Raw genomic sequence first — 13,301 nt, 5'->3', positions numbered from 1 at the left:
TCTTTTTCTTCTCTTAAGAAATGAACTCCATGCAATGAACTTTCCTCTTAGTACTGCCTTCATAGTGTCCCAGAGATTTTGGTATGTTGTATCAATGTTTTGATTTACCTCTAAGAATTTTTTTAATCTCCTCTTTAATGTCTACTGCACCACATTGTTCTTTTAATAACATATTATTTAGTCTCCAGGTGTTGGGGTAGCTTTTATTTTTTATTTATCTTTGATTTCTAATTTCATTTCATTATGATCTGATAGAATGCAGGGTATTATCTCTACTTTTTTTGTATTTGCTAAGAGTTGCTTTGTGGCATAATATATGATCTATTTTAGAGAAGGATCCATGTGCTGCTGAGAAGAAAGTGAATTCACTTGTTGATGGATGACCCACTCTTAGGTTTACATGAAAGGACTTAAAATCAGCATAATATAATGATGTAGCCATACCAGTGTTTATAGCAGCTCAATTCACAATAGGTAAGCTATGGAACCAACTTAGGTGCTTTTCAACAGATAAATGGTTAAAGAAAATGTGGTACATATACACATATTACTCATAAAGAAGAATGAAATTATGATGTTTGCCAGTAAATGGATGGAACTGGAAACTATCATGCTAAATGAAATAAGCCAATTCCAAAAAGCCAAAGGCCATATGTTTTCTTTCATACGTTAATGTTGTCTCACAATAGGTGTGGGGGGGTGAGGGGTGAGAAGGGGAGGTTCACCGGATTGGACAGGGAGAGTGGGGGTGGGAATGGGAAAAACAGTAAAATGAATTGAACATAACTTTCATATGTTCATATAGGAATACATGACCAACGTAAATCCACATCATGTACAACCACAAAAATAGAAAGTTATACTCCATGCACGTATGATATGTCAAAATACATTTTACTTTCATGTATAACTAAAAAGAACAAATAAAGAATTTTTTAAAAGTGAGTGAAGGAAAGATAGGAAGAGGCAATTCATGGTAAGGAGAAAGTCTAGGAAGTGCTCAGCTTCGCTAATGATTAGAGAAATGTAAATCAAAGTGACTTCACATTTCTCAAACCGGCAGACAATAGAAAGCAGAATAATACCCAGTGCTGGCATCATGTGGCAAACTGCAGCCCCAAGAGAGTGTAACCAGGGCAGGCCTTCTGGGCAGCAGTGTGTTCGGTGAAGTTAAACATGGATGTTCCTTCCTGAATCTGGAGTACCTTAATGAGATTGTAAGAGGGTACAGGGATGCCTTTGCAGCCTCATTTGTGGTAATAAGAAGTTAGAGGCAATGTAAGGACAAGAAGAAGTTAGAAGCAATGTATGCTATCCCTGTGGGAAGGAATAAGTTGAAGACTGTGCAGAGGATGAAAGATTAGATGATAGACAGAAGAAATGAACCACTTTTTACCGCAGCAACATGGAGACAACAGGGAAAAAAGCACTGAATGACAGAGAATAAGAAAGACCATCTTTTTATGCCATAATTCCCTTGTATGTAAATACATTGCAATGGGTGACTCTTTTAGTATGAGAGAATGGGAATGGAGAGAAATTATGAAGGGAAACAAAAATATGGTGGTAATATTACATCAAATGATTCACAGCAATAATTCAAATTTTGCACCTGGGATAGGAGGAACTCTAGGCAGAACATTCCAAAACATGTATTATTCTTAGGTGCTGGAATTAGTGCTCATTTCTTTGTCCCCTCTGATTTTTTTATATTTTCTAAAAATTCTAGAATGAGTAGTATTTTATTTTTATTATCCCCAAATCCAACACTTGAAAATGCCTTCCTCAGGCTGGGGCTATAGCTCAGTGGTAGAGTGCTTGCCTAGCACATGTGAGACACTGAGTTCAATTCTCAGCACCACATATAAATAAATAAAACAAAGGTCCATCAACAACTGAAAAAAATATTTAGAAAAAAAGAAAATGCCTTCCTCATACTTGAAAGGAGCAATGCCCTCAATACCAAGTTTCCTTCCATTGCTTCTGTCCCCTACCTTTCCACCTTTTATCTACCCTGCCTCCTTTCCCCAGCACCCCCACCCCCTTGTATGGAGTTGTAGTATAGCATCTTTGGCTGTGCTTGTGTCTCTGTCAATAAGTAGTACCAGAAGCCTTACCCTTTTCCTTCAGACTGACCTCCTAGTGTAGGACTGACTTTGGTTTTCCAGAATAACTGATTTATGACTTTTTATCTTGCTTTCCTTTGAAGATTTGCCTTGTTTCCTGGTCTCAGCCTTCTCTAATTCATGTGAACCTGGTACTTCTCCCAGTGTATGGCTCAATAGTGTCCCCTATTCCAAGGCCTATCCTTCCTAGAAATTCAGAAGGTGATCTTATTTGATAATGGGGTAGTTACAGGTGTAATTAGTTATGATGGAGTCCTACTAGAGTAGGGTGGCCCCTTAGTCCAAAATGACTGCCACCCTTATGAGAAGAGACATAGAAATATCCAGGGAAACCACCACATGATGACAGCCAGAAACTAGGAAGAGGAAAGGAAGGTTTCTCCCTGAGAACCTTTGGAGACAGCATGGCCCTGCTAACGTCTTGCCTTAAATACTGTAATACAATAAAGTTCTGTTGTGTTACATCACCAAGTTTTTAATAGTTTGTTATGGTAGCACTAGAAAACCAATACATCCACCCTGACTGAACTGGGTGTCCACCAAGGAGGATTTTGGGTGCTCAGAAAGCCTTGCCCGTACTCTGTCTCCTTTTAGTCTGTCACAACAGCAAAAACCTCAAGGGGAAAGGAGGAAGAAGAAAAGGTCTACTCCATGCTTATATTTATGCTAAAATGAGCTCCAATTTAACACAAATTAGAGATATGACTCAACAATTTCCCTCACTTGAATGAAAAATTAAAATGGGACAAAGATGTCTTCAGAGTCTGGAACATGCAGTGCAAAGATTAAAAATCAGTGGGATCCTTTCCATACTGGGGTTATCACTTTTGATTCCACCTTCCAATATCTCTATGCTGCCAATGCTTTGAAGTGAATAATTTGGCCAAGTCTGGAAGTCAACATCTTCTTCCTTCAAAGGTCAGGGTAGCAAATTGGGATCTACCTTACTCTCTTGCCCTCTTCCTACTCCACTGGGCTTCTGACTTAGAGGAGAAGTTAAAGATCTGGTCTATTCTGTTTCCTTTTCCTGTGCTTCTCTACTGCCTGGTGCACCCCTGTGAAGCCCCAAGAGATCCCAGAGATGGGAGAAGCAGGGCCTTGGGAAGCTCATAACAAGAAAGCTGTCCAGGAGGCAGTCACATCCTCTGACTGTGCTGTGGCTCCCTCTGTGATGATTCACCCACTGGTTTGCATGTGCTAGTCCTTCTGGACCCTCATGCCATTCACCCTCTTTCACGGATGATCTCATCTTCCTCAGCAATCTTTAACTTCTTCCTTTTTTTCCCTCTCCAATCCATTTTCTACAGTAGACAGATTGGATCTTTCAAAATGTAGATGTGAGTCACTCACCTGCTGAAAGCTTCCAGTGGCTCTCCAGATTCAACTTACAATGAAGTCCAGCTTTTTACATGGTTACTAAAGGTAAAGCCCTGTCTGAGGTCCTGGTCAGCATCCCTATCACCTGCTTCTTCTTCCTTTGACTCCCTGCAATGGATCCATACCATGATACTTGCAATTTTCTGAATGAGCCTCCTTTTCCCTCTCAGCAGTGTGTTATTTCATGTAACTTTCCTATGCCCAGAACCCTCTTTTCCATTCCTTGATGTCTGTTTTGCTCTTTTATGCCCTTGGGTTTCAGTAAAACATTGCCTTCTCTGAAAATCTTCAAATATGTGCATGTACACACACACACACACACATCTGCCTCACTGACTCAACTCTCTGAAAACTGTAGTTTATAATTTGTAATGCTGTGTTTATCTTAGTGGTTGTATGAAGAATGTCTGTCTCCTCCATTAGACAATGAGCTCCTTGAGGGTGGGAAACTTTACCTTCATTATATATTTGAGCACCTAACCCAGAGGCTTGCTTAGGCTAGAGGCTTGATAAGAATCTGTCATGGCTGGGCATGATAGCACTTGCCTGTAATCCCAGTGGCTTGGGAGGCTGAGGCAGGAAGATTGTAAGTTCAAAGCCAGTCTCTGCAACTTAGAAAGACCCTAAGCAACTTAGTGAGACCCTATCTTTAAATAAAAAATAAATTGTTTGATGGTTGAGCACCCTGGGTTCAACACCCGGTACAAAAAAAAAAAAAAAAGAATTTACGGCATGAGCGCTTGGATTTCAGACAGCTCTATAACTAGGGTTCATCTGGTTCTAATACTTTGTGAGTTTATAGACTCTGTCCCTCTCCCAACATCCTGACATGTCTCTCCCCATTTAATCTGAGTGTGAATTTATTGCTAATTAAAACACATGCCTCCATGCCAATGACATGTGCAGCATACTTGATTAATGCTACCCCCCATGATTAATTTATATAGCATTGTGACTTTTCTCTTTCAGAGAAAAAAATCCTTGTGTTTTCTTTTGATTTAATTTGTGCTACTACTTATTGGCTAATTTTCTTGAAGAACCATCTCCATTTTTCTCTGTATCTCTGATAATTCAGACTGATAGCTTCACTTGTGTAGGAAATTATTTTTCCCCTTTTTTTTTTAGTGTGGGGTGATGAATCTTTTCCACAGATATTTTTCAAAAAATAATCTCTGTCTGCATTTGGCAGGAGCTCTGCCTTCCCATTTCCTCCCCCTCTCTTTTGCTTTTCTATCTTTCCAGCCCACATCACTTCTTTTCACAGTAATTTTGAGCAGCACTCTTAGTTTATTTAGTTTTAGTGGTCTGCATTTTTCCAATTGGAGAACATTTCCTTGGCCTATTTTTAACCACGGAGCTCACACGTACAACCTAGATCTTTTCTTTTTCTGAAAAGCTCTGCTGAGGGGATAGGCAGCTTAGCCAAACTCAGAAAGACCCTATGAATAGAGGAGGTGCTAAAATGTAAGCTGTATTAATGATAAAAAAAAGTTGTGGTGCTGACAATTCAGTGGGAAAGGAATTGCCACTGAGCTCTCTAGTGAAAAAATAATAATGCTTATTATGTGTCTAGTTCTCTGCACAGATATATTCTTGATCTCATTTAATCCTTACCAACACACTGAGTGGTTATTATTCATAAGTTTACCAACTTATTTATTTACCGAGAACCACATTTGTGCCAGCACTTTCTTGAAGTTAAGTGGGATGAAGTACACAAAGTTTTTAGTAAATCATGGTGTCACCAAGATGAGCAGATTAGGGTAAGAGAAAATGTTTGGGTGGGGGAAGAAGCAATCCATTTTGAACAAGTTACAACTGAAGTATCTAGGCCTTCCCTCCCATCCTCCATTTTTCAAATACGACCATTAACTTCAAGTAGATGTCCAAAATTACATGACTTGTGGGAGATGAAACCCAGGTCTGACTGGATCCAGGGCCAAGCTTTTTGCTCTCCACTCTTCTGTGTCCAGGAAATGAAGCATGACTACACTGTGTGCTCACTGGAGCCTGACTCTACCTATGTTTTAGTTTAATAGCTTCCTTTATCTTACCTGAATACCTCTCACCCAATTTTCACTGTATCCCTGTATTTCAGAGGCTGATCCTCTTGGCAGAAACCTAGAAGAGCATTCTAATTTTAGGCATTATTTGTGATCTCAAAAAACTGTCATTAAAGGACACATTAATTAGCTAATTTTCCTGTGATGACTCATTAATGAATGCTCTATCAAAAGTGCTCCTCCAGACACTTAGGCAATGAAATAGAAAGACAAAGCTACCTTGGGCAGAGTCACCTTTGTCCCTTTTCCTGAAATAAGCCAATCTTCTCAAGTACAGGTGCCTGTGACCACAGCCCCAGGTAGACCAACAATAGAGCACACCTCATTGTGTGTGCTTAGTGAGGGCCATGCCCTTCCACTCATCACCTGCCTTCTGTGGTCATTCTCTCCTCTGCTCATTGTGCATCATTAGATGTTCAAGCACAGGCCTAGAGTGGCCTAGTCAGATCCCTTAGTGTATCAGGAATGATACATAAGTGAGTGCTTTGAGGGCTTTTCTGCCAGATTCTCTTATACACACATACACCACACACCTGCACCTTCACAGCTTGAAGAATATTTCCCCAGTGGAAAAGGAAATGATTTTCAAATCATTTCCTGCATGCTAAGCAGGCATTTGTTTATACTACCAGGCAAGCTTTCAAACTTCAAGGAAATATATTTTCCTAGGGTGTTAGTCTATAAAATTTAAAAATCCTTGAAGTATTCGAAGCATATGAGAAACTAGTACAAACACCGGAGGGCGGGGCAAAAGACTTACTCAATCTTTGGGACTGCTTCCAGCCTAGGCTGGGCCTTCACTCAGCTTTTTGTCTTCCTGGTTCCAGATGGCCAGAGTTCAAGTGTACTCTGAGCTCTCAGCACCACAATTCAAAGTCACTCCTCTTTCTCTCCAGCTCTTCCCTTTTCTGTCTTGATAAGTTTGCAAGCAGATTACAAACTGTCATCTCAACATCTTTACCTTCCACAATGGGATCTCACTAAAATCATAGCAGGTGGCAAATTGGCCTGATTTATCATTATTTGCATTTTTAATTTGTGGTATTTCAGGCCTGGAGGGTTTTTTATGGGTCTTAAAATGACAGCACAACATCAATACATAATTCATTATCTATTTTTCATAATATCCGTGGTTAACTATCCATTGATAAACACAAAGGTCATTAACACTTAAGGAGAATGAGTCACAATATTAGCTTTCTTGATTCCTACTCTTCCTCTCTGAGGTCTGTCAGAATAAATTGCTGTGACTGAAGCACAAGTCTCCATGCTGCTCTTGTGTCAACAGGAAGACCCTTCTCAGCGGCAGCTTTTCTAGCCTTCAGAATGGACAAATGTTAAATAACTGAGCTGCACTGTTTGTTGGGCTTCCACAGTTCTCTGACTTGGGGACAGTAGATGCTTTCAAATTGAAGCAAAATTGTAAGGGAGCAAGAGGGACCCCTCCATCCCATCCTACTTTCTTTCCTAAGCCCTGCAGTATTCCCTTGTCACCCTTTTCTTCCTCATCCCCTGCCCTGCCCCAAGGGCACTGCTGCCACCTACTCTAAATTGGAAGAAATACTGACTTCTAGTCATTTTGAAACATCATTTCCACAGATAAGCAAAACATATAGACAAATCGCCTAGGAATGCATCTAGGAAGATATCAACAAAATAAAGGGGTACCCTGAGCAATTCTATAAGAGAAGGATCAGCAAAGAAAACCAAGCAGACTAATTCAGGAAAGATACAGAGGCCTCTATATTCTTGGTGGCAGGAGTTACAACCCAACCGAGATAGACAAATTCTTTATTTTTTCTTGCTAATCCAGATGCTTCTACACAGAGAGAGCCCATTCCACCAGCACCCTGAATAGTACAGATCACATCAGTCTTCCCTTTCTCTGGCTCCTACTGCATAGATAAACCAATCAATCAAAATGTCAGTTTTGGGCAGTGCTCTCAAACCCTATTTTAGGTAAGACAAAGAAGACACACTCTGCTGTCCATATACCATACAATGCAACATATGATTAGTCTTCAGTCATTGAATGTGAAGGTTTTATCCCTGGCTACCAGGTGTAGTCTTCTTTAGAACTTTCCCATTTCACCATGTTCATCAAATACTACTATGAAATCCATAAATGTATTAAGTTTGAGCCATAGATAAAAGTAATCATTTGCTTCAACAGTTGGAATGATTATTCTTTTAGGATTTATTTCATTCCTTTCATTAAGTATTTCTGGAAGGCTTACTAATTTACTGGGTATATTTAAGGCACTGGGAGACCCCATCAACCAGTTGAATTTTAATATCTTTCTAGACCCAAGAATATAAGAGAGACATATGCAATCCTTGAACAACTACACAATTTCCCCTCCAAAAAATAATGGCTTGCTAGTAGGCATCTGATTCTAGCCACAATTTACTGGAGACCTTGACATTGGCTTCACTTGTTGTGAATGAATAGACTCTATTCTGATAGTAAATTAAAATGACTCCCCAAATTCAAACTTATCTTGGATCATATCTCCTAGTCAGGACATGTCACTCCAGAGTGAGCATTTTGGAAGATGTAGAGGATGACGTGTGACATATTTCCAATGAAACCCTGATAGTATTTTACATAATTGATGACACTGGATCATCTCCATAACATGTGACAACAAGCAGCCACATGTAGTCCCTAGAAAGCAGAACAGACTCATCAAGAGTGCAATTTAGAACACATTCACTGGCTCTTTATTCTTTCATTACAGTTTGACTTCTTTCCTGCTAAACTGCTCTCTGAGAAGATTTATAATGTCAGGAATGAACATACAAGGATAGTTGAATAAGTAATAAAGTTCTAAAGGAACAGTTATGTTAATTTATAATGCACCATTTGTCGACAATCTGAAAGACATTATTTCAAACAAAGGTAACTAGGGGGATGTTAACAGCCAGCAAATGTATTTATGCTAGCTCTAATTCTGAGTAAATGACTGCATTGTAGAAAGGATTTTCCATCATGTTAGTAGTGTTCTTAATTGTCCACAATTTCCATAATTTACTTTTAAAATCAAAATATCATAGAAAATGATTTCAACAAACTTCCAGTTTTAGATATTATGTACACTAAAATATGCCAGACTTTGGGTTTTAGTAAATGAAACAAATGGCTCAGATGTGTTTCCAAATGTTAGTCTAGCATTGTTTTATTTAGGCTGGCACGCTCCCAGATGTGAGATAAGTAGAGAATTGTGCAATTATCCAGATAATCTGATCCAAAGCACATTTTTTGCTTGTTTTTTTTCCTTCTTGGCCAGAAGTATCTGAAATAATTGGCTTAGCTTTTCTTTTTATACAGCCTGTCCAGGATTGGTCTGAAGGCTGGGGAATAAGAAAAGTTCCAGTAGCCTTGCTTGGGACATTCTTGCCCTTGGTATGAGAAAAGAGACAATAGCTATATTTCTTTGGGGCTTCTTTGGGTAATCTCGGCATCAATAGCCACCATGTTTTCTAGATGAGGCCATGAATAATGTTAGGGAATTAGATGGAATAAAATGGGCTTAATTATAGGGTGCTTTATCTATTCACAATCTGTGGTGCCATGCTACCTCCTCTTGGCCTAGTTTATCTATCCCTAGCTGGTGGGACAAGCATTTTCTTTCTGAGAGGCTTCCATGGCTTTATGTATGCATACCTGAATTGCTCCTCTCTTTAGTCTTAGTGCCCCACCCAGTCCCAGTCCAAATCCTCCATTTCATCTTAGGTTAATAAGTTTCCAAAACTCTAGTTTTCACTACTTAGTACCTGAATCATCAACTTTTAGTGGCTTTCCATTTCCTCCTACAGAATAACATTCAGAGTGCTCAGCCTGACATACAGAGCCCTCTGAGATCTGCCCCCACTTCATCTCTTCAGCATTGCTCTTGGGTGCCCCAGCAGGAAGTTGGTATTTTAGGCACATGGAGTTCCTCATCCATCTTCTCCCTGCTCTGGGCTTTGTTGGGCCTCATCTTCACTTGTTCATCCAAATGCCTCCAGATACTTTCTTTCCCCCTGGATCCACCTCCTACTGCTCAGTAAGACCTGATCTCATTTCATCCTTTGAGACCTCCATGAACAACATGGCCCAGGAGAGCCTTCCTTGCTAAGAAATGGTACACATCCTTGGCCACTTAATTGTATTCTATGTAGGTATAGCTCTTGCATTGCATCTCTTTTGGATAATGAAATTCTTACTTGCAAATGACATCTTTTCTCAGCTTGATGGCCAGCCCCCTATGTGATGCCTTTTTGTGTGTTCCATAGCCAAGAGGGGAAATAATGAGCCCAACTGTAGTTACTATTCTTCCAGCCACACCTGGAGTGAGGAATCCTTTCATCATTTAGATAAAGGCCAGTAAAATTTTGAGAAGCTCAATATATGAACAAGGCCTCTGGCACAGGTTTGCTGGAGTGACTGAATCAGCTCTGGATACCTAGACTAGAACAATGGTTTCATTATTTATTAACTGTGTGCTTTCTGTCTACTTCTGTGCTCTCATACAAAACAGGGATAGTAGTAGTACCCGCAGAATACGGGTTATTGTTAACCAAGATCAATAAGTAAGGCAGTTAGTGCATGGCATATAGTAAATGCCCACTAAGTGTTTGTTCCTTTTATTAAACATCATGTCAAAAGAATTTCTTACATTATGTCCTAGTCTTTTCTTTCAGGGGAGTGTCAGTTGCCAGTAAAAGCACAGGACCACTTTTAAATAATGGACTTTGGAAATGGGTATCCATCCTTTGGCCTGATAGGTAAGGTGCTCTCAGGGTGGCTGAATTGTAGGGCTTTGCCCTAGACCCATTTACTGGAATGATAAACAACTGTACAATTTTATTTGCTTTTTCATGTGATGCCATCTCAGCCCATTGACAAGAAAATAGCAATAGCTGGTGAGGTTTAAGAAAGGCGATCCTGAGTCTTTTAACATTGGGCTGAGACTGAACCTAAGATTAGCACAGTCCAGCATGGAATAGAGATGTGAATGAGACAAATCAAAACCATGCAGATGAAACAATCATGAAGTCAAAGCCCAGATCAGGAAATAACCTTGGTATCCTAGACATTCCTGAGTGTCCATGGATAGGGCTGAGGTGTCTGCCCCAGCACCACAAATTCCTTGTCTTTTACCATATTGATTTGTGCAAAGTCACCTTTTAGTTACATTTATGTTTTTTTTTTTTTTTTAAATATTCCACCTAGTGGGCTGCTTTTCCCTCAGGTCTACATCTGACCCAGGTGAGATGTGTAACCCTTCCCCTCTGTGAGCCCGAATGACAAAAGCCTTAGGCTTTCACCCTTTCTCAGACCAGAAGACAACCCATTTTGCCATTGGGCACACATAGAAGAGCCCACTGGGCCATCTGCCCTCAGGATGGTGAGTGGGAGAGTTACCTTGAATTCAGTCTCAATGTTGGCTAGTCTGGCTAATTCGTTGCTTAGCTCCAGTGCGGTGAGGACAGGGTCTTCGCTAGACAGTGACAAATAGGCGGCGCTTGCCAGTCCTTTGTAGGCATTCATGCGGGAGCGCGAGTGGCTGAACGAGTCTTTCCGCTGCTTCTCGGTGCACTCGGTGCACTTGCAGAAGTAGTCGTGGGGCCGCTCGATGCGGGCGCCCTTGAGCAGCAGGATGTGCACGATTTCGTACTCCTGGCAGTGGGCCGCCAGGATGATGGGCGTGATGTCGTGAGAGAAGCGCGTGCCATCCTCATCATAGGCATAGAAGTCGTCGTCCCGCAGCTCCTGCTCCAGCGGGCTGAGTGTCAGGCGCTGGCCCTGTGCGAAGGCCGGGTGGTTGAGAATGGCCTCCACAATGCGCACGTAGCCCTTGCTGATGGCCAGCAGCAACGCGTCCCCCACCCGCGCCAAGTTCTCTTTCTTGAGCAGCAACTCCGTGACCTCCAGGTGCTCGTTGCCCACAGCCAGCTGCAGCGCATTCTGTCCCATGTAGTCCACGCAGTTGAAATTGAGGGTCTTGGACTCCTCCAGCATTTTCCTGACCACCGGGATGTTGCCATATTCGGCTGAGTCTAGGAAGCGCTCTTCCTCAGGCGTCAGGCTAGTGCCCTTCTCATTGAACATGTAGGCAGGACCCCGGATAGCCTGCCGGCGGCCCTTCTCCCTCAAGGTCGTGTGCCGGCGCTGCATGTTTTTGAAGGTGCTGCTCCCCAACCTGTGGGACAATGAGGCAAAGAAATTCAGTTACATTCCCAGAGGCCTGCAGACTCCCCAGAGGCAGAACAAACAAAAATTGTTGAGATTTAAAAAAAATATCATGATTGGAACGTTATTACAAATTATGAAATCTAATTAGAAATCATTGTCTCAAACACCCAGATCAAGACAAATAGTTCCCTGAACTATTTTTTCAAATGGAGAATCTTCAGTTATCCAGCTGTTCTACCCTTGGGTGGAGGAGTCCAGCAGAGCTGTATGTGGGTTGAGGTGGAATGTGATGGGAGATGGGAGGGAGGGTGTGGGGAGGGTGAGGGGTCGGGGTGTAGCAAAGGCCTGTTTCATCCATTTGTGTAGTCAAGCAAGTCACTTGGCTCCTCTGTACTTTTATTTTCTTATGCACAACATAGAAAACTTTGTGCACCACAGGGTCCGTGGGGGGATTAAATGAAGTAACTTGAATGGAGAAAGTAGGCAGTATTACTTTTATTCTGTCCCTTTGCATCTACCCCAGTTCTCCAAGGGCTGTGCCCACCACAGTTACTGCCACCTCTGCCTCAGATGTCTTGCCCCAGTACATTCTCATACTACAAGTATGGTCACATAGGCCTGTTTCTATATTTCTCCATGAAAATTAAGCACCTAAGAGAAAATATGTGACAGGGAGCAGGACTAGAGTCATTGCCACTTGCTGATGGCTGCAATCAGCCCTCCTGAAGGAGTTCAGTTGTAGCTTCTTAAGACTGAACCTGGAGTTTTATGTGGGGTGGGGGGAATAGGTCAACTTACATGCTGGGTTCACTTCTAACTATTCTTTCTCACTGTGGTGGAATATAGAGGTTAATATTAATACCATTAATCATAGCAGTTAATATTTATTAAGTACCTATTATGTGGCAGGTGCTATACTAACATATTTAGGCTCTAGCTTCACATATATTAATGTATTAATTCTTGTATCAAACCTATGAGGAAGGCACCATTATTATCCTCGTCTCAGATAAAGATGCTGAGTGAAGCTAGGCTCAAAGACAGTATTCGAAGTCAGAAGGTTTAAAGTAGGAATTCTGGCTCTGCCATTTGCCAGTCTGTGACTTTAAACAAGTTACCTAAGAAATTAATAAGGTTTAAAATGGCAAATGAGAGAAACTAACAGCTATCATGTAATTTGAGCTCAAGTCAGTATGTTCCATTTCCAGCCAGCCTTGAGTACCCAGAAGAGGGCTGGGCCAGATGATCCCTCAGCTTCCACTGACTTAGACATCTTAAACTTTTCTGATTCTCCAGTTGACCCTTCCTGAATTTTCTATTCTCTTTCTCCACTCTACTTCCATGGACACTATTCAAATAATATTAGAATGACATCCATTTTAACAAGACATATCTATTCTAAAGATAAGTACTTAGGAATTTGTTTCTAAATTATTTTCCATGATCCAAGAAAATTGTCTTCTTGTTATCAGTTATGTCTTAATGCATAAAGAATACTTAGTATTTCACTTAAGCCATTTTTAATATTTTTTTAGTTGTAGATGGACACAATAC

At 41.0% G+C, this 13,301-nt stretch overlaps 1 protein-coding gene across 1 annotated transcript in view; it reads right to left on the bottom strand.

Moving 5' to 3' along the window:
* LOC124107678 (short transient receptor potential channel 7) overlaps window positions 1-13,301 on the bottom strand; it is a 149,887-nt gene that overhangs the window by 90,825 nt on the left and 45,761 nt on the right. The window contains exon 2 of the mRNA XM_046465862.2: window positions 10,977-11,754. Within this exon, the coding sequence (XP_046321818.1) occupies window positions 10,977-11,754 (778 nt within the window). The remainder of the gene's footprint in view (window positions 1-10,976; window positions 11,755-13,301) is intronic.

Source organism: Marmota monax, unplaced genomic scaffold (genome assembly GCF_021218885.2).
Source record: "Marmota monax isolate L192 unplaced genomic scaffold, Marmota_monax_Labrador192_F-V1.1 WCK01_AAM20220418_F8-fsc00097, whole genome shotgun sequence".
In the NCBI taxonomy this organism is placed as follows: Eukaryota; Metazoa; Chordata; class Mammalia; order Rodentia; family Sciuridae; genus Marmota; species Marmota monax.
Note: the sequence above shows the minus strand (reverse complement) of the source record. Positions and strands in the feature narration are given on the sequence as shown.